Source organism: Chaetodon trifascialis, chromosome 9 (assembly GCF_039877785.1).
Source record: "Chaetodon trifascialis isolate fChaTrf1 chromosome 9, fChaTrf1.hap1, whole genome shotgun sequence".
In the NCBI taxonomy this organism is placed as follows: domain Eukaryota; kingdom Metazoa; phylum Chordata; class Actinopteri; order Chaetodontiformes; family Chaetodontidae; genus Chaetodon; species Chaetodon trifascialis.
Genome location: NC_092064.1, coordinates 29,730,246 through 29,752,269, shown reverse-complemented (window position 1 = coordinate 29,752,269; position 22,024 = coordinate 29,730,246). Strand labels below are relative to the sequence as shown.

General features: G+C 43.5%; 3 protein-coding genes across 3 annotated transcripts in view; 2 read left to right on the top strand and 1 right to left on the bottom strand.

Annotated features, from left to right (window-relative positions):
• The window catches only part of spcs2 (signal peptidase complex subunit 2), a 308,748-nt gene that overhangs the window by 96,920 nt on the left and 189,804 nt on the right, over positions 1–22,024 (top strand). The gene's annotated exons all lie outside the window — the stretch shown is intronic.
• On the bottom strand, positions 10,777–11,706 carry LOC139335962 (olfactory receptor 11A1-like). The gene has a single exon (XM_070969744.1). The coding sequence runs from the start codon at positions 11,704–11,706 to the stop codon at positions 10,777–10,779; it is 930 nt and encodes a 309-aa protein (XP_070825845.1).
• LOC139336791 (olfactory receptor 6E1-like) lies at positions 16,945–17,890 on the top strand. Its single transcript, XM_070971030.1, has 2 exons — positions 16,945–17,018; positions 17,158–17,890. Exons 1-2 carry the CDS (start codon positions 16,945–16,947, stop codon positions 17,888–17,890), a joined length of 807 nt encoding a protein of 268 aa, XP_070827131.1.

Here is a 22,024-nt window from a genome sequence, read left to right as displayed (position 1 = left end):
AGCAACAAGTGACAACAACCAGTAAACAGGACTTCAGATCCTGGACGAGCCCCCATTATGTTACGACACTGGCTCAAAGGGAAGCAACACAACGAGTCACACGACCACAAGGCAAAGCTTTTTAAGAGGTTTATTTCATAAAATAACCAAACTGAAAAGAGCTAAGCGTTGATCTCAGCTGCAGCCTGTCAGGCTCTGACCTGGACCTGTGAAAGAAAATGAAGAGAGAGAGCGAAAGAGAGAAAGGGGTGTGGCCATGGCTTTTAAACCCTGCACACACCTGCAGATGAACACAGGCAATCAGCACAACAAAGGAACTGAGCCACTTTCAAAATAAATACAGGCCTTAATTCTCAGCCTGTAACAATGCAGAAAAACTAGTCCATGCATTCGTAACTTCCAGGCTGGATTATTGCAATTCTTTACTATCAGGCTGCCCAAATTCGTTGCTGAATATTCTCCAGTTGCTCCAGAACGCTGCAGCACGTGTTCTGACAAAAACCAGGGAGAGAGATCATATTTCTCCAATACTCGCCGCTCTGCACTGGCTCCCTGTAAAGTTTAGAATAGAGTTTAAAATTCTCCTCCTTACTTACAAAGCCATAAATGGCCAGGCACCTTCTTATCTTAAAGAGCTCATAGTACCTTATTGCCCTACTCCAACACTGCGTTCCCAGAATGCAGGTCTACTTATGGTTCCTAAAGTCTCAAAAAGCAGAACAGGAGTCAGAACATTTAGCTATCAAGCTCCTCTCCTGGCTCAGCCTGGTCCTGGACCAGCCCCTAGTTATGCTGCTATAGGATTAGACTGTCGGGGGACCTCCAAAGACACACCAAGCTCCTCTGTCCTTCTGTCCCTCTCCATCTGCATGCTTTCATGTCCTACCACGGCGTGTTACTAACTTAGCTCCTTCCCTGGAGTCTCTGTGCTTTGTCGTCTTGCAGGTTCCACAGTGGCTGAATCTGGATTGTGGATTGCAGCTGCGTCTCCTGCCTTGGCCCTGCCTGACATCCACTGCAACTGCTACTGCTGTTATTACATCCACTGTCACTGTTACTGTGACTGCATGTCTGTCTCTCTGTCTCTCTGACTGCATCTCTCTCTCTCTCTCTCTCTCTCTCTCTCTGCATGCTGGGAATGGAGGATGGTGAGAGTGGTGAATGTTGTGGCGTGCGTGAGTTTCTAAGTTTTTTCTCTCTTTTCTATCTGTATTGTGTGGGATTGTTGGATTATTGTCTTGCTGGTTTTGTTGGTGTGTTGCTGGTTCTGATCGGCTCCCGGAGTCAGCGTGGTGGGGCTGGAGAAGCTCACACACCGGCATGGAGTCAGACTGTGTCCGTATGGTTGTGGAGCGGGGTGTGGTGATCCAGGGCACCCTGGTTCCGGTAATGCCGCTGTCTAGTCCCGCCAAAAAGGTAATTTTGTCCAAAGTTCCCCCGTTTATTAGTAACAAGATGTTACAGAAGGAACTGATGAGACACGGACAGTTAATGTCCCCGATTAAAATGCTTCCTCTGGGCTGCAAGTCTCTGCTCCTGAAGCATGTGGTCTTCTTCAGGAGACAGGTCTTCATGATCCTGAAGAACAACGCTGAGGAGTTGAACCTCCTGTTAAAGTTCAGAGTGGATAACTTTGATTATACTGTGCATGTGTCTTCAGACACTATGAAGTGTTTTGGTTGTGGCAAAGAGGGCCACCTCATCAAGACCTGTCCTCTGAAGGACAGCAGTGAGTCTGCAGCACCAGGTCCACCAAGTGATAGTACACAGAGTACTTCAGAGGGTACTTAGTTCAGCTTCTGTTGGTGTTGTTGTTTCTGCTGGTTCAGGAACTGCTAGTCCAGTTTCTGATGGTCCGGTTTCTGTTGGTTCAGGGGCTGCTGGTGTCACTTCTGCTGGTTTGAGGGCTGCTGGTCCAGCTTCTGGTGTTTTGGAGGCTCCTGGCCCAGTGTCTGCTGGTTCGGAGGTTCCTGGTCCGACTGCTGCTGGTTCTGGGGCTCCTGGTCTGGCTGCTGCTGGTCCGGAGGTTCCTGGTCCGGCTGCGGCTGGTTTGGGGGTTCCTGGTCTGGCTGCTGCTGGTTCGGGGGCTTCTGGTCCAGTTGCTGCCGGTTCGGGGGCTCCTGGTCCAGTTGCTGCCGGTTCGGGGGCTCCTGGTCCGTTTTCTGCTGGTTTGGGGGCTACTGGTCCGGTTGCTGCTGGTTCGGGGGCTCCTGGTCCGGCTTCTGCTGGTTTGGGGGCTACTGGTCCGGTGGCTGCTGGTTTGGGGGCTCCTGGTCTGGCTGCTGCTGGTTCGGGAGCTGCAGGTTTGTATTCTACTGGTCTGGTTTGTGAGGTTCCATTTTCTGCTGATCCAGTTTCTGCGGGCGCAGTTTCTACTGGTCCAATTTCCGCTGGTCCAGTTTGTAGTGGTCCATTTTCTGCTGGCATCATTTCTGCTGGTCCAGATTCTGCTGTAGAGGTTTGTATTCAGTCACACACTGAGTGTGTTAACAGTGAGCAGGTGGAGGAGGCAGGAGGTCCTTGGAGGAGGACAGTGAGATGTTGGTGGATGAAGACTCTTCTAATAATAAGAAGAGGAAGGGTCAGAGCGATGGAGGCCAGTCCTCTGGTAAACTGAAGAAGGTTTCTCCTCAGGCTGAGTGCCTACAGACAGGTGACAGTGAGGGTGAGGAGGACAGTGATGAGGAGTCTCTGACCTCCTCTCAGATGGGGTCTCACAGGAAGAGCGGCTACTGTGGAGAAGTGTGGAGAAGTGGAGAACTTCTTCCCAGATTTACAGTTGTTCTCTGACTCAGTGAAGGTTCTTTTGAGGAGTCCTCTAATTTTTGGTGAGAAGGCCTTCACTGACCAGGAGACCTATCGTATTAGAAAAATAGTTCAAAAGATCAAAAAGCAGGTAGATGATGATGAATAAGTCCAGTAGATCTCCTTTACTCATCCTGCCTGTTTCTATTGTTTTTGTGTTTCTTCTCATCTATGCTATGGGAGACATAAGGATAGGCAGCCTTAACATAAATGGGGCAAGAGAATGGTCTGGTGGAGCTTTTTTATCCCACAGATCCAGTAATAGTTGTGGAGTTGGAATCCTTTTTTCCAAAAACTTTATTCCTCAGTCGGTAGACTCTGAGGAAGTTACTGAAGGTCGACAGTTGAAAGTCAAAGCAGTGTATGAAAATATAAAAATGGTATTTAGTAATGTCTATGCTCCGGTTGTTGGAGCTTCAACTGTACTGAGAACAGCAGGTTAGACAGGAACCATCAGGAACCTCACGCTGCCTCCAGCACTCAGCTGCTCCACCTCATAGAGGCTCAGGAGCTGTGTGATGTGTGGAGAGGTTTCCATAGTAACCAGAGACAGTACATCTGGACTCATGTTAAAGACAATCTGCTGTTTCTGGCCAGGCTAGATCGTTTTTATTGTTTCAAACATCATTTTAATGTGTTTAAGAGTTGTGTGATCAGTGCTGTTGGTTTCTCTGATCACTCTCTGGTTATAGCGTCCATTTTTATTAAATACGTTAAACCCTGCAGTGCCTACTGGCACTTTAATACTGCTCTACTGGAGGATAAGAACTTCAGGGAAAGTTTTACATGTTTTTGGGAAAACCACCAGAGGTTAAAAACTGATTTTATGTCATTACAGCAGTGGTGGGACTTTGGAAAAGTCAAAATTAAACAATTTTGTCAACAGTACACTCTAAATGTCACAAAAACCTTGACCAGGTCAGTGAAAGCTCTAGAGTCTGAAGTAGAGGAAGTCGGAGTCTTAGCTGAGGCCACAGGAGACCAGCGCTATACTGAAACTCTAAAAATGAAAGAGTCTGTTTTATCCAACCTGCTGGGCGTCTCAGCTCAGGGGGCTCTGGTTAGGTCCTGCTTCCAGAACATAGCCCAAATGGATGCTCACTTCTTCTTTGGTCTGGAGCGTAAGAATGGACAGAAGAGGTTCATTCATAGTTTAAGGTCTGATGCTGGTCAGGTGCTGTCTGATCACACTGAAATCCGTAAGTATGCTGTTAACTTTTATAATAAGTTGTTTAAATGTGAATACAGAGAGGAGCTCTCAGTGTCTCGGAGCTTTCACACTGGTCTTCCTCAGGTGGAGCAGCAGAGGAACATAGAGCTGGAAGCAGCTCTCTCCTCAGATTCAATTTCAGTTCAATTTTATTTATTTGTATAGTGCCAAATCACAACAGAAGTTGTCTCAGGACACTTTCCATATAGAGCTGGTACAGACCAAGCTCTTTTATCTACAGAGAAACCAACAATTCCCCCATGAGCAAGCACTTGGCGACAGTGGCGAAGAAAAACTTCCTTTTAACAGGCAGAAACCTCGAGCAGAACCAGACTCTGGGTGGGCGGCCATCTGCCTCGACCGGTTGGGTGAGAGAGGAAGAGCAAGAGAGGGAGAGTGAGACAGACAGAGAGACGGACAGACAGACAGACAGACAGACAGACAGACAGACAGACAGACAGACAGACAGACAGAAATGCAGTCAGAGAGAGACAGAGAGAGAGAGAGAGAGACAGACATGCGAGCTCTGTGCTGCTCTACAGAGCATGCAGAGCGGGAAAGCTCCAGGAATTGATGGCTTACCTGTTGACTTTTATAAATGTTTGTGGTCTGTGGTGGGAGGCGACCTGCTGGCAGTCTTGAGTAACAGTCTCACCCAAAGGTGTCTGCCGCTGAGCTGCAGGAGGGCGGTTCCTTCACCTTACTGCCTAAGAAAGGTGACCTGCAGCTTATTAAGAACTGGAGGCCAGTGTCATTGCTCTGCTCTGACTACAAGCTCCTCTACAAGGTGCTGGCCACCAGGCTGAGCAGGGTGATGGAGCAGCTGGTTCAGCGTGATCAGACCTACTGTGTCCCAGGTAGATTAATATCTGACAACATTATCTTGATTTGAGACCTTTCAGAAGTTTGTAACCTGTTTGGTCTAAAAGCGGGAATCATATCAATTGATCAGGAGAAAGCTTTTGATTGTGTTGAGCATGAGTATTTGTGGCTCACTTTGAAGGCCTTTGGCCTTGGTCCTGGTTTTATTAATAGTGTTAAGGTTTTGTATTGTGATATTCAGAGTGTACTGAAGATCAATGGTGGTTTGAGCGCCCCCTTTCAGGTTCAGAGGGGAGTGAGACAAGGCTGTGCGCTCTCTGGCATGTTGTACTCGTTGGCCATTGAGCCTTTGCTGCACAGACTCCGATTGGACCTTCAGGGACTGACTATTCCAGGCTGTGCTGCACCTTTAAAACTGTCAGCATATGCAGATGATGTGGTCGTCTTGTGGATAACCAGAAGGACATTGACGTTTTGGTTGAGGATGTCACCCAGTTTGGTCGGATATCTTCGGCCAAGATTAACTGAGACAAAAGTGAAGCCCTCAGTGTTGGCGTACTGGAAAAGAAGCTCAGGTTGCCAGGGGGCTGCTTTGGAAAACAGGTAGGTTAAAATATTTAGGATTTTTTTGGGTGATCTGTCTTTTGTTCTTATAAACTGGGATAATGTCGTTGAGAAGGTTAAAGGTCGTTTAATGAGGTGGAAATGGATAAAGAAAAAACTGTCCTACAGAGGCCGAGTCCTCATCATTAACAACTTGATATCATCGTCTTTGTGGCATGGCCTGATGTGTGTGGACCCCCCACCTGACCTGCTTTCTAAGATCCAGGCTCTCCTGGTGGATTTCTTCTGGGACGGACTGCACTGGGTGCCCCAGAGTGTGCTGTGCTTGCCCAGGGAGGATGGAGGACAGGGTCTGATCCACCTGAGCAGCAGAAGAGTGACCTTTCGTTTCCAGTTCCTGCAAAGGTTTCTGTGTGGTCCTGCAGATTTGGTATAGAGACCACTGACTTGCACCATCCTGAATCAGTTCGGTGGACTTGGACTGAACAAGTCGTTGTTTTTAATGGTCCTAAAGCAACCAAATGTCAAGGACTTACCTGCCTTTTACCGTGGACTGTTCAAGGTGTGGAACCTGCTGCAAAAAACTAGACTGGGTCACAACAGCTCTTGTTTCTGGCTGCTCCAGGAGCCGGTGGTGTCTTGGCGCAGTCTGTCAGGTGGGACCGACTCAGGTGATTCGTTTTGGCGAACATTGTGACTTTGGGACATGTGGTCCAACTTGCAGGTGCGGATTTGAACATTGCAGCACCTCTTACTTGCCGCCTCGGGGTGAACTCAACTTGGACCGTCTCTCTGCTGCTCAGTCAGTGGAGAGGAGCTCTCACAGAGGGGGAGCTAACTCTGCTGAAACTGGACTGTGATGGTTCTCTGAAACCTGATGAAAATGATGCTTTTCCGTTGATGAACATTTCCCCAGATTTTAAGAACTGCACAGGTCGGTTGTTAAAGAGTGGGGGTTCCTCTGAGCTTCCTCTCCGGGATGCCAACCGTAAATTAATGTATAATGTGTTTGTCAGACTCTTGAACAAAGACAAACTGAACGAAAAAAGTGACACTCCATGGAGAGCCCGTTTGGGGCTCAGTGACAGTGCTGGACCTGAGTGGAGAGCACTGTACAAACCACCATTGGTCAAGAGAGCTGCAGACCTCCAGTGGAGGGTCTTTCACGGCATTGTGGCTGTAAATGCTTTTGTGTCTATTATTAATTCAGATATCAGTCATGACTGTCCATTTTGCCCTCATTGTGAGACTGTTTTTCATTGTTTCATGGAGTGTGCTCGTTTGGTGCCATTGTTTACAACATTGGAATGCATCTTTAGTCTGTTTGGAGAGTCTCTCTCCAAGAATATGTTCATTCTGGGTTACAGATACACTCAGAAACACAAAGATAAACGTCAGCTTTTCAACTTCCTTCTGGGGAGAGCAAAGCTGGCCATTTATCTGAGCAGAAGGAACAGGATAGAAAATATTACAGACGATGATGTTGTCCTAATGTTGTTTAAATTGTTGAAAGCTTGTTTACGCTTAGATTTTAACTATTCCAAGGTGATGAAGGACCTAGACAGTTTTTCAAATGTTTGGTGCTATAAAGAAGTGATCTGCCGTGTTGTAGATGATCAGCTGATCCTGGGAGGGGTGCTGGAATAACCTGGATTCTGTGAATCCGATTTTTTATTGAACATGTTGTTCATGTGTTTGTTGTGTTTTTAGGACGATGTTTTATTAAAGTACTGTTAAAAGTAAAAAAAAAAAAAAAAAAAGTCTCTCTCTCTCTCTCTCTGACTGCATGTCTGTCTCTCTCTGTCTCTCTCTCTCTCTCACCTGGAGGCAGATGGCCACCCACCCTGATCTTGGTTCTGCCTGAGGTTTCTGCCTGTTAAAACAAAGTTTTTGCTTGCTCATGAGGGAATTGTTGGGTCTCTGTAGATAAAAGAGCTTGGCCTGTAGCAGCTCTATGTGGAAAGTGTCCTGAAACAACTTTTGTTGTGATTTGGCGCTATACAAATAAAATTGAGTTGAATTGAATTGAAATAATATAATAATCAGTTAGGTCCTCGACTCTGCTCTCACTGAGAATATAGGCATGGGAACAATGTCCACAATAATCTGAGATATGGAAGCCAACTGAAGAGGAGATTTGGGCATGAGCCAGAGAGAACCAGTTCAACTGACTGTGAAACCTCCTTGGAATAAAAAATATTTAGGAAAGCTGAAGGCACTGAAGGACCTGGACATTTCACAGCAATCGCTTGAAAAATCAGCGGTTGAAAAACTGATGTATTGATGCTTACATAGGTCTTGATGCACATACTTTAACACATCAGCAGTGTTGTTTCCTGGAGTCATTGAGTGTTTGGGTCTTACAACAGACGCCATCATCCCGGCAACCTGACCCACATTGATTAAGCTTCAGCTTGTGTTGAAATGACATTCCACTGACCCCACAAGTGAACAATCTTTTTCTAAGTATGACCAAGCAGTTTAGTGTCTAAACCCGACCAAGTCATTTCGGTGTGTAAACCTAACCAAGCTGTTAACATTAACCACATGTTAGAAAGGCCTCCTTGCAGTAAGGCCCTGTGTGTCGTTGGGAGTTGGTCTGAATTTCTGAACGATACTGTGCATGAGTTACCAGAGAAGTTAACTGAAAGCTGGTGTGTCTCACACTACCAACCTCAACCTAACCAAGTACTTTAGATACCTGAACTGAGCAGTTTTCATATCTAAACCGAGAATTTCATGAGTCAATGATGAATGCAGGGTTTGTAATGACTAACAAACCATTATGTTGACTTTGAAGAGGAGGTGATACATTTTGTATATTTGTCAGACATTTTCCACAACAGTAAATTTACACTAATTATCAAAGTCTTATTACACTGACTTTTATTTATGTGTGCTTGATGTTTGTGTTACATTTTGTGCAAAAGAAGTGCAGCTTTAAACCAGTTAAATGTAAAAAAAATACATCAAATCAAAATGTGCATAAATGCTGGTTCTGTTTCACCACAGAAAACAGTATGTTTTTTATGTTTTCTTCCAATATCACTGAGTGTTCCTTTACAGCTGTGTGGGAACGTCATTAACAAAGTGTACTGTGACAACTACACCATTGTTAAACTGGCCTACTCTGACACAACAGTCAACAACATCTATGGGCTGGTTGTCACTTTTCTCACAATCTCGTGTCCTGTAATTATGATCTTTTACACTTATGTGAGGATTCTTCAAGTTTGTTTCTCTGGTTCTAAGCAGACCAGACAGAAGGCCCTCAGTACCTGCACACCTCACCTCGTTTCCCTCTTGAACTTCTCTTTTGGGGCTTTCTTTGAAATCATGCAGAGCAGATTTAATATGAAAAATGTTCCCAATATGTTGCGAATATTTTTATCACTATACTGGCTTACATGCCAGCCTCTCCTCAACCCCTTAGTGTATGGCCTGAATATGTCAAACATCCGAAACATATGTAAAAATCTTATTTTTGCCCAAATGTAAAATTCTAATGGTCATCAACATCACATATATTCCTCCTTTGATTTTAATTAGTGTTGTCAAATTATTTGTTATTCACTACTGAAATGGTTTTGCTGCTGTAAATAAAGAGAACTTGACTTTTATATATTTAACAAGGGAAAACAAAAGTACAGTTTGTATGATTCTTTATTCACTTTGAAAGGAAAAACAAAGTTCTACCCAATAAACGGTTCAATAATGCCTTAAGTTGTCCTTTCTTTCTTCTGGGCCTTGAAGGTACAACTACAACAACAGGGACAAACAGAAACCCTGAGCATGTGCACCGATGGATCCTCTCCTAAAGCCACATTGTCTGCGGTTTGCCCTCCAGGTCCTGACAGGTGGCTTAAGCTTGTTCAAAAACTGAGGAATTGGACAAATGATATTTTATAGCTTTCACACAGTCACATCCTTTGGTGTGTCACAGATTCAAGATTTAAAGTTTTAGGGATATGTGTTGTGTTTTTTGGCCTTCTGCAGGATCACGTTAAAGAGATCAGGAGGTTGAATGATGGTCAGTCTAAATGTGCGCTATGGTGCCGGGGCAACGTCATGTAAACACGATGGATCACATTCAGCAAGTCATTCTGTAGGTCATTAGTCCATTATTCCCAAGGAGGTAATTAAGAAGTTTTTACACAGCAATTAAAAATACACCTATATGCTCCAAACTGTGCGACAGCCAGTCAGATGATGTGGTTCGGGTATCCACCTGGGAAGGGACCATCGGGCAGAGCAAGAAATGCTGGAGGGACTACATATCTAATGTGGTCTGGGAAAGCCTCACAGCCCTCCAGGCAAAGCTCGAGGCTATGTTTGGGTCCAACCCAGGAGGCGAACTGACAGTGTCCTGGAACCGGCCAAGCAGAACCCACATACCAGAAATGACAGAAATACAATATGAAACACGGTCTGTACCTGGATGAGTACTGTAACGTAAAGCAGGTACCGCTTCAACAAACTGAGCAAACTAAGCACCGTCATATGTGACGTTGACATCCTTCGAGTTAATTTACGTATTTTGTGGTTATTTTAAAGCAGTCAGGTCTTAAACTGCTGAATCTACACCTCAAGCCTCAAACATTATGAGAAATGTAGACTGCAGCACGTAATTAAGGTTACCTATTGATTTATCAGCTAAGGGGAGACCCCTGGTCGATCACCTCTGATATTTGGATTACCTTTGACTGTCACTGGATAAGGGGACCACACCATCATATGTGAGGGTTAGAGAGTAGATCATCTTACCCTCAGACAGATATTTCAACTCCCTTCCAGAAGTTTTTCTGACATCCTGAAACCTGTCTGCTGCTCATTCTACTGCTTGAGGCTCTCCTGTACCATTGTGTCCAGCAGCAGGTACTTTGACTGGCACAATGACAAGCACTGACAATTTCTGCAATGGCAACTTTGAACATGGCCAACTCGGACTCCATGGCCTCAGTCTGTCCTGGGTGCAGGAAAAAAGTCCTCATTTCCGGTTCAGAGTTTGGGTTTGCCAGGTGTGTCCAGCAGACACCTGAGCCAGTCCACCACAGGTGGTCATCAGTGGATAGCACTTTCCCAGGAAAGCCCGTCCAAACTGAGAAACACAATTACAGGAAAACAGAAAGAAAAGTTTTTCTTTTTTAAAACATTCATAACGTGTTGGACTAGGTTTTAAAATGTTCAGGCCTGCAGCTTGCTTTCTTCGAACATAAGCTGTGTGCGTGCTCCAGAACACACTGAAAGCTTACTGTAGTTAAACACATTCAACAGTATGGGCACAGAGCTCCATCTGTAAAGACAATTTTACTTACTATCAATGGTAGATCAACATGAACGAGAAAACAGGAAAATCTGTTAGGTGGCAGCTGATACTAATATCGTATATATGTAAGCAGACTTTTACACGTAACACGAATTTTAGACAGTTTCAGTCCATACATCACAGGGTTGAAGAGTGGTGGGCATGTCAGGAAGTATAATGACAAAAAAATTCGCATTATATTGGGCACACTGTTCATGTTAAACCTGCTCTGTAATATTTCAAAGCAAGCCCCAAAAGAAAAGTTGAAGAGGGAAGCCAGGTGAGGCGTGCAGGTGCTGACAGCTTTCTGTCGGGTCTGTCTGGAACCAGAAAAACACACTTTAAGAATCTTCATGTAGGTGTAGAAGATCAGAATGAGCGGAATGAAAATTGAACAGGCAGCAATGATGAGTCCATAGATGTTAATGGCTGTAGTGTCATAGCACGCCAGTTTGACAATGGAGTGATTGTCACAGTAAACTTTGTTAATGATGTTTCCACACAGCTGTAAAGGAACAACTGAAGGCAATGAAAAAGCGTTCGCAAGAAATATGAGTAACCATATCAGAGCAATGAGGATGGCAACTTTGCCGTAAGTCATACGTGAGTTATACTGCAGAGGATAACAGATAGCAAGATATCTGTCATAAGACATGACAGCTAAGTTTAAAAATTCTATACTTCCATAAGAATATACAAAAAAAATCTGCAGGAAGCAAAAAGCAGCAGAAATAGTGTGAACGTCCGAGAGGATCTGAAGCAGAAGGAACGGAAACAAGCCTGAACTCCCATACAGCTCATTGACAAAGAGGCTGCACAGGAACAGGTACATGGGCTCATGTAAGCTTCTGTTCACACAGATCACCACGATGAGCAACAGGTTGGCACAAATAATACAAATATATAGAGACATAACAATCATGAAGTATAAGTATTTAAGCAGCCCGGTGTCAAAGTAGGCAGCAAGTGTGAAATATGAAACTTGAGTAGAGTTCATCATGAGTTTCCAGTTAGTTCACAACAACTGGACTCTGCACACAAACCAACAGCTTTGTTACATTTTGTTGTAAATTCACTGGTTATAATGTGTCTGTTCTAAACATCTGCTTGTTCTGCCTCGTGTGCAGCTGAAACATCAAGCACATATTAAACGAATCCAGCAAAATAGTTCTCAGCAGATTCATAATAACAGAGATAGTTGCTTTGGTTAAAAATGACAAAAGTAAGTTGGTAACCTTCTGTGAATCTGAGGACTCATCTGTTGTCAGGCTGCAGTCATACTGTGAGTCCCTCAGAACGGAGCTCAAACTCTGTTTTAAAACTTTTCAAAGCACAAGACACCCCCAGCAGCAGCGTGACCTCATCATTAAAAGGTTGATGTTTGATTCTCATGATTAATTAATGTCAGCAAAAAAAAAATAAGGGAACTTGGTAGAACGCCTGCTATCATACTAAATATAAAGAAACAGGAACGGTTTCCTTCTGTATCGTGAAAAAACATGTTTCAGGCAAACTTGTTCCTTTTTCCATCCATTTTGTACACCCATTTGTCCTGTTAGGGGCAACGGGGGCATCATAGGGTTCACACAGGTCAACAGGCAGCCATTCACACTCACATGAATACAGATGGGCAATTTTGAGTCATGTACATGTCTTTGATCTGTTGAAGGAAACCATGGCACCCAAAGGACAAACATACAAACTCAATGAGCGTCTCCCAGATTTGCACTAAAGTTATGTAAGGTGAAATAAGGTGGGATGATCCCATTATCTTTTAGATACTCACACCTGGAAACCAAGAGTCTATTAGAAACAACCAGTGGGTGACTGGGTTGATGACAGGGTGCAAAGGTCTGGCCAGCTCAAACATATCTTCTGTTAGATGGAATTCAACACCAATTGCTTTGGAAAGCTACGTTACAAGGTACCCTGAAGGTGTAGGAATAAGTCAGGATGATCCAGCTCTACAGCACAGGCTGCTTATGAAACTACAGACTATAGAAGGGAGCTGTGCAGTTTCCAAATGCGGGAAGGTCTGCAAAGTGAGAGGAATACAAGTTCAATCAAATCAGGACATGGTGTCCCAGCAGTAATGTGGCAGAGAAGCAGGGACAGGTGTCCCAACAAGGGACCCAGAAACTCCTGATCTCCAAATTAAAGGAAATCGCAGGAGGGCTTTCAGAGTTCAATAGATACAAAGCAAAGACGGGTGGACACTGGCAGGAAGGAATTGAACAAAGACGTGGCACAGCATGCGAACAACGTCTTCAATGATCTGGAATATGGGGTCAACTGTTTTGGTTGTGCTTGTGGACAGAGAAACCCACCCTAGAAAGAAAATGGATGTGTCAATTCAAGCACTTGTCAAAGCTAAAACAACTGGAAAGTGGAAGACATCAATGATCGAGACAAAAAAATCGACCCGACAACAAGTCACCCCGTTTAAAGAACTCAGTTGACAGGAAGTAAATGAATACATCATGGACAGGGACGATGTTCCACGGACTGAAATTCCAAATAATGAGACCTCAGTTAGGTCCTTGAGTCTGTCCTCTCTGAGAATATAGGTATAGGAACAATGTCCACAATAATCTGAGATATGGAAGCCAACTGAAGAGGAGATTTGGGCATGAGCCAGAGAGAACCAGTTCAGTTGACTGTGAAACCTCCTTAGAATAAAAAATATTTAGGAAAGCTGAAGGACCTGGACATTTCGCAGCAATCACTCAAAAAATCAGCAGTTGAAAAACTGATGTATTGATTCTTACATAGGTCTTGATGCACATACTTTAACACATCAGCAGTGTTGTTTCCCTGGAGTCATTATGTTTTTGGGTCTTACAACAGACACAGTTTGTGTTGAAATGACATACTGACCTCACATGTGAACAATCTTTTTTCTAAATGTGACCCACCACAGGAAAACCATCAACAATTAGGCCTGGCGCAAGTTGTGTAAACAAAGAAAAATCTTTTTTCTTTTTTTTTTTAAAAATTAGTGATTTTCGTTTTTTTGCAGAATATGTAAGTTGAAATCATGAAGAAGCCATTCCGTATTTCAAATAACAGTATTGGGGGCCTTAAAACTGTAAACTTTGTATTTGAATATGGGTTGTTTTAGCGGAAATTCTTGGTCCTTGGATTCAACAGTAAATTAGCATACTGGCTTTCTTTGGCTATTCACATGCTTCTGTTCTTTTTTCGGCCAATCAGCTGCACTTTAAAAGGGAACCACATGGCTACTTATGCAGCTTCTGGTTATGCCGAAGATCTCAGTTCTAATCTACAGTTGACCTAATCTACAGTTGACCTTAGCTGAAGATGAAGACGATGAAGAATACAACAAAGAATAGTAGTAGTGATGGTGGCGCGGGCAGACACAGCAGCTCCTCTCTGTCCCAGTAATGTGGTGTCTACACATTTGTCTTCATCGGTGTGTTTGAGTGATTTTATGTTATCGTCACGCTTATTTGTCCCAAGGGCAGCACGGTGGCGCAGCAGGTAGTGTGCGTGCCTCACAGCAAGAAGGTTGCCGGTTCGATCCCCAGACGGGGCCTTTCTGTGTGAAGTTTGCATGTTCTTCCCGTGCATGCGTGGGTTCTCTCTGGGTACTCCGGCTTCCTCCCACAGACCAAAAACATGCTCATCAGGTTAATTGGTGACTCTTAAATTGTTTGTCTTGTTTGTTGCCCTGCGATCAACTGACGACCGGTCCAGGGTGTACCCCACCTCTCGCCCGTTGACAGCTGGGATAGGCCCGAAAGGGATAGGCGGTATAGAAAATGGATGGATGGATGGATGTTTGTCCCAATGCGCACATAAAGCCGTGGGACTCTTTTTGACATCGGCAACACAGCAATCTGCAAATTAAACCTGGCACATGGTAAGGAGTTACTTGACTTCGGCCTGCTCCTGCGGCCCATTTCAACACTGACCCCCACTACTGCAGCGCACCTGCAGAGGAAGTGCCACCGGCGGTGCGAGAGGAGGCGGAAGCAGGGAAAGCGCGGGGGTATCTGGGCTAGGCTAGCGGCGAATCCACACAAGCCAGCTATACCATCTATCGTACTCGCCAATGTACGCTCCTTGGACAACAAACTGGACTATATGCACCTTCTGAGATCGACCCAGCAGAGTGCTGTGTTTTTGTTTTTACGGAAACATGGCTCAGTAACAGCATAACAGACTCTGTCATCCAGGTGGACTGGCTAACATGCCACTGAGCAGACAGACCCGCGGCAGTGGGGTCTGTGTTTATATCAGGGATGCTTGGTGTCAAGACGCTGTGGTGATCTATAGACACTGTTCACCCCTCGTGGAGTTTATGATCATCAAGTGCCGGCCTCTGTTAATGTCCTGTACATATAGCAGCACTGACAATAAAGTTGACTTGACTTGACTCATTCAGCTCATTCAGCAACAGACTGATCCATCCCACTGCACCACAGACTGACAGAATTTCCATCCATCCATCCATTGTCTATACCCGACTATCCCTTTCGGTGTTGCAGGGGGCTGGAGCCTATCCCAGCTGTCACCGGGCGAGAGGCGGGGTACACCCTGGACCGGTCGCCAGCCGATCGCAGGGCAACATTCACACTCACACTCACACCTAAGGACAATTTTAGAGTCACCAATTAACCTAAAGAGCATGTTTTTGGTCTGTGGGAGGAAACCGGAGAGCCCGGAGAGAACCTACGCATGCACGGGAAGAACATGCAAACTTCACACAGAAAGGCCCTGCCCGACCCGGGGATCAAGCTGGCAACCTTCTTGCTGTGAGGCACGCATACTGCCTGCTGCGCCACTGTGCCCATAACAGAATTTTATTTTATTTTATATTAGAAATAAGTATCTACATTTGTTCCTTATAACTCTTAAGTATATTACTTTTCTTGTTTTTTGTTTTTATTCAGGGGGTTTTTGTAACAAAAGAATTTCCATTTCCATTTGATAACCATTGTTCAAACTACTACAATAGTTTCTGCCCTGCAGGCTAACAGATACCAGATATCACTGATAGCTAGACCAGTAGGGGGGTTGGACTAAATGAGATGCAACGAGCAGCACTGTGTTACCTGGCTCCCCCGGCCACATCTTCAAATATTTTCAGATTTCCATGTGTTAGACATTGTTGGAAAGCTTAGAAACTACACTTTCAGAATCTGCAAATAACTCAAAATGCGCCCCGGGAGACTTGTTGCTGGTTTTCTTGTGACTGGTCACAAATATGACCAAGTAGTTTAGTGTCTAAACCCGACCAAGTCACTTTGGTGAGTAAACCTAACCAAGCTGTTAACATTAACCACATGTTAGAAAGGCCTCCTTGCAGTAAGGCCCTGTGTGTCGTTGGGAGTTGGTCTGAATGTCTGAACGTTACTGTGCATGAGTTACCAGAGAAGTTAACTGAAAGCTGGTGTGTCTCACACTACCAACCTCAACCTAACCAAGTACTTTAGGTACCTGAACTGAGCAGTTTTCATAACTAAACCGAGAACTTCATCTGAGTCAATGATGAATGCAGGGTTTGTAATGACTAACAAACCATTATGTTGACTTTGAAGGGGAGGTGATACATTTTGTATATTTGTCAGACATTTTCCACGACAGTAAATTTACACTAATTATCAGTCTATCATCAAGTCTTATTACACTGACTTTTATTTATGTGTGCTTGATGTTTGTGTTGCATTTTTTGCAAAAGAAGTGCAGCTTTAAATCAATTAAATGTAAAAAAAATACATCAAATCAAATCAAAATGTGCATAAATGCTGGCTCATGTTCACAGTGAACAGCCAATGCTCTGTTTCACCACAGAAAACAGTAATGCCATCCCACCAGGCAGGTTATTTTTTTAAATTGCACACAGGAGATAAGTTTTCTAAGTGGCTCCTTTGATGATGAGGTCAGCTCACGGCTGTGGGCGTCCACCGACTTGAAAAAGTTAAAAGAAGCAGAGTGTCAGCTCCGTTTGGAGGGAATCAGTCAGACTGCAACAGGTGGACATCAGGATTCACACAACGTCGTAAACTAATGGCGGGTTTGTTTTTCCTGAACTGAACATCACATTGACTTTTGTAAGTGCAGGAATAAGTGTCGGGTATCCTTCAGAATACTGATTTCTTTCTAATCTGTGAAATCTGTTCATGTGAGGAGGACTATGACAAACTCCACAAAGGTTTCATATTTCATACTTGCTGCCTACTTTGACTCTGGGCTTTTAAAGTACTTGTTCTTCATGATTGTCATGTTGTTATATATTCTGATAGTTTGTGCCAACCTGTTGCTCATCATGGTGATCTGCCTGAACAATTCAATTTTCAATTCAATTCAATTCAATTTTATTTGTATAGCGCCAAATCACAACAGAAGTTGTCTCAGGACACTTTCCATATAGAGCTGGTACAGACCAAACTCTTTATCTACAAAGAAACCAACAATTGTTGAACAGAAGCTTACATGAGCCCATGTACCTGTTCCTGTGCAGCCTGTTCGTCAATGAGCTGTATGGGAGTTCAGGCTTGTTTCCGTTCCTTCTGCTTCAGATCCTCTCGGACATTCACACTGTTTCTGCTTCACTTTGCTTCCTGCAGGTTTTCTCTGTATATTCTTATGGAAGTGTAGAATATTTTAAATTAGCCGTCATGTCTTATGACAGATATCTTGCTATCTGTTATCCTCTGCAGTATAACTCACGTATGACATATAACAAAGTTGTCATTCTTATTGCTGTGATTTGGTTCCTCTCATTTCTTGTAACTCTTTGTACATTATCTTTGGTTGTTCCTTTACAGCTGTGTGGAAACATCATTAATAAAGTTTACTGTGATAACTACTCCATTGTCAAACTGGCGTGCTATGACACCAGAGTCAATAACATCTATGGACTCATTGTTGCTGCTTTTTCAATTTTCATTCCGCTCATTCTGATCTTCTACACCTACATGAAGATTCTTAAAGTGTGTTTTTCTGGTTCCAGACAGACCCGACAGAAAGCAGTCAGTACCTGCACGCCTCACCTGGCTTCCCTCTTCAACTTTTCTTTTGGGGCTTGCTTTGAAACATTACACAGCAGGTTTAACATGAACAGTGTGCCCAATATAATGCGAATTTTTTTTGTCATTATACTTCCTGACATGCCCACCACTCTTCAACCCTGTGATGTATGGACTGAAACTGTCTAAAATTCGTGTTACGTGTAAATTTCTGATCTGAAATTTAGGCTATTCATGTTAATACTATCTCACAAATGTGCTTATTTGATTTGCTGTCATCACACACTGGTGGTGGTCTGATCTGTATTGTTTCAATGTGAAGAAATAAAACACATTTACTCTATTTTTCAGCCAGTTTTTTCTTGTGTCAATATAGGGACATAATATCCATTAATACTGATAGCAGCTAAAAGCTGTGCAGTACTTTTGCTCCTGTTTGGTGGTAGACTGTAGTGTTTCCTTCCTGTTCTGGTACTTGTAGTCTATTGCAGTGAAAATGCAATCTTTGAAAACTTAAATGTAACAGCCAACACCAGAGTTCTTTGAGCTCCAAATGTAATAGATTTGGGCATGTTTGTGTACAAAAAATGAAATATGAAAATCAACTCTGAGCAGATTAGTACATCATGAAAGATTAAAAAAACCATCCCATCAGGTCCCAGAATGAATGACAGCTCTCTGTGAATGTGCACAGGTCTGCCAGCCTCGGTGCTATCCACCTTTATTCTGTCACTTCTGACTGTGAACTCTGACACGAGTCGAAGGAGAAACTGTTGTAGAGTGACAAACACGACTTTCAGATTAACATAGAAATGAAAGATGAAAGAAATTTGGATTTTGGCCTCGGGAAAAACAAATCACATGCCTGCTATGATCCATATTAAAAGTGTGGGATGATGCTTTTATTCTGCTGAGCAACCACTGACATACATGCTTATATATCAAATTACATGCCATAACAGTTCTAAGGTACAACAAATGGGACAAATACATAAGGACATCCACTGTCCTGTTAATCTGGAATATCTGATGATCAAGTGCGGGCCTTTTTATCTACCTAGAGGGGGTGGGCAGTTAATTTTTACAAGGGGACGCATGGGAAACCTGAGCTGTATTGGAGGCTGAACTAACAATAACTTGAACTGAACTTGTCTTGGCAGCTGCATCTCTGGATGTGCAAAGTTTAGTAAAAAGTCCTTGTTGATTTTGCATCTTAGCTAGCAAGGCATCCAACTCCCTTGCACGCTCTTGATCAGACAAGTTCTTGTATTTCTCCTCGTGTTTGGTCTCGTAGTGGCAATTCAAACTGTAATCCTTGAACACAGCGACCTGTGGACCCCAAACTGAGCTCACGGTTTTACCTTTGACTTTTGTACGTAAATATTTAACAGTCCATGTCTTGTTGAAAACACAGCATTCGGTATATGCCTCCTCCGTTCTGGATTACATTGACACGTGTCAATGCATAGTCAAATGCCTGCCGGGGGCCAGAGCGGGCGACGTCGAATCAAATTTGAAACTGCTGGCTAAGGATAAGCGTAAATACCGTAAGATTGTTATTCACGTCGGCGGTAATGACACCCGGTTACGCCAATCGGAGGTCACTAAAATTAATGTGGAATCGGTGTGTACATATGCTAAAACGATGTCGGACTCCGTAGTTTTCTCTGGACCCCTGCCAAATCTGACCAGTGATGACATGTTTAGCCGCATGTCATCGTTCAATCGCTGGCTGTCGAGGTGGTGTCCAACAAACGGTGTGGGCTTCATTGATAATTGGCAGACTTTCTGGGGAAGACCTGGTCTGATTAGGAGAGACGGCATCCATCCCACTTTGGAGGGAGCAGCTCTCATCTCTAGAAATCTGACCGATTTTATTTATGAACCTAACCCCTGACAACTCAGAGTTGAGACCAGGAGGCAGAGCTGCAGTCCTACACGCTTCTCTGCGCCTCCATTAGAGCAGTTACCCACCTAACACTCCATAGAGACTGTGTCTGCCCCCCGACCACGTAAACTAAGTAAACCAAAAGTACAGAGAAGAGGAGTTAAACATAAGAATCTAATTAAAATTAGAACAACCTCTGCAATAGTACAACAAGATAGGAGAATTAAATGTGGACTCCTTAACATCAGATCTCTGTCCTCTAAAGCTGTTCTAGTAAATGAGTTAATATCAGACCATAATGTTGATTTATTTTGTCTGACTGAAACCTGGCTGTGTCCTGAAGAGTATGTGAGCCTAAATGAAGCTACTCCTCCGAGCCATATTAATACTCACATTCCTCGAGGCAGCGGCAGAGGAGGTGGAGTTGCAGCCATTTTTGACTCAAGCCTTTTGATCAACCCTAAACCCAAACTCGACTACAACTCATTTGAAAGCCTTGTTCTCACTCTTTCTCATGAGAAATGGAAAACAGTGCAGCCACTTTTATTTGTTGTAGTATACCGCTCTCCTGGTCCTTACTCCGAATTTATAGCTGAGTTCTCGGAGTTTCTATCAAGCTTAGTTCTTGAAGCAGATAAAGTAATTATTGTAGGTGACTTTAATGTACATGTCGACGTTGATAATGACAGCCTTAGCACTGCGTTTATCTCAGTATTAGACTCAGTTGGCTTCCGCCAGAAAGTACATGAACCGACTCACTGTTTTAACCACACCCTCGACCTTGTTCTGACATATGGCATTGAAATCGAAGACTTAATAGTCTCCTCACAGAATCCTCTTTTATCAGACCATCATTTAATAACTTTCCAATTCATATTACCAGACTACCAGCCAGTAGGCAAAAATTCTTATACCAGACTCCTGTCTGATAGTGCTGTAGCTAAATTTAAGGATATGATCCCATCAGTATTTAATTCAATGCCATGTCTCAATACAACAGAGGAGTCTTATGCTAACGTTAGTCCCTCCCAGATTGACTTCCTGGTTGATAGTGCTACAGGATCGTTGCGTATGACACTTGACTCTGTTGCTCCCCTAAAAAAGAAGAAAATTAAACATAGGAGGTTAGCTCCATGGTATACTCCTCAAACCCGCAAATTAAAGCAAACTTCACGGAAAATAGAAAGGAAATGGCGTTCTACCAATTTGGAAGAATTTCGGTCCGCCTGGCAAGACAGTCTTAAAATATACAGGAAAGCCCTCCGCAGTGCCAGGGCAGCCTATTACTCTGCACTAATAGAGGAAAATAAGAACAATCCCAGGTTTCTCTTCAGCACTGTAGCCAGGCTGACAGAGAGCCATAATTCTGTTGAACCATGTATTCCTTTAGCTCTGAACAGTAATGACTTCATGAGCTTCTTTAATGATAAAATTCTAACTATTAGAGACAGAATTCATCGACTCCTGCCGTTAACAGGTACTGTTTTGTCTTCAAACGCAGAAATCGTAGAAACTGTTACTCAGTCTGTCGCAGTTTTAGACTGTTTTACTCCTGTTGACCTTCACCAACTAATTTCAATAATTTCATCATCAAAATCATCTACCTGTATTTTAGATCCTATCCCGACTAAGCTGTTTAAAGAAGTATTACCTCTAATTGACTCTTCAGTTTTAGACATGATCAATCTCTCTTTATCAACAGGCTACGTACCACAGTCCTTTAAAGTAGCTGTGATAAAACCGCTACTGAAAAAGCCTACTCTTGATCCAGGGGTTTTAGCCAACTATAGACCGATATCCAACCTTCCCTTTCTCTCAAAAACTCTTGAGAAAGCAGTTGCCAATCAGCTGTGCGACTTTCTAAACAATAATAGTTTATTCGAGGATTTCCAGTCAGGATTTAGAGTGCATCATAGCTCAGAGACAGCACTGGTTAAAGTTACAAATGACCTTCTAATTGCATCTGATAAAGGATTTGTCTCTGTACTAGTCTTACTGGATCTTAGTGCTGCATTTGACACCATTGACCATGGCATCCTATTGCAGACACTGGAACATTTCATTGGCATTAAGGGAACTGCGCTAAGCTGGTTTAAATCCTACTTGTCAGATCGCTCTCAGTTTGTACGCATTAATGACGACTCCTCTGTGCTCACTAAAGTCAGCTATGGAGTTCCGCAGGGATCTGTGCTTGGACCAATTCTATTCACCTTATATATGCTTCCTTTAGGTAAGATTATCAGGAAGCACTCAATAAATTTTCATTGCTATGCAGATGATACCCAGCTATATTTATCAATGAAACCGGAAGAAACCAGTCAGTTAACTAGACTACAAGCATGTCTTCATGACATAAAGACCTGGATGACCTGCAATTTTCTGATGCTAAACTCGGACAAAACTGAAGTTATAGTATTCGGCCCTAAACATCTTAG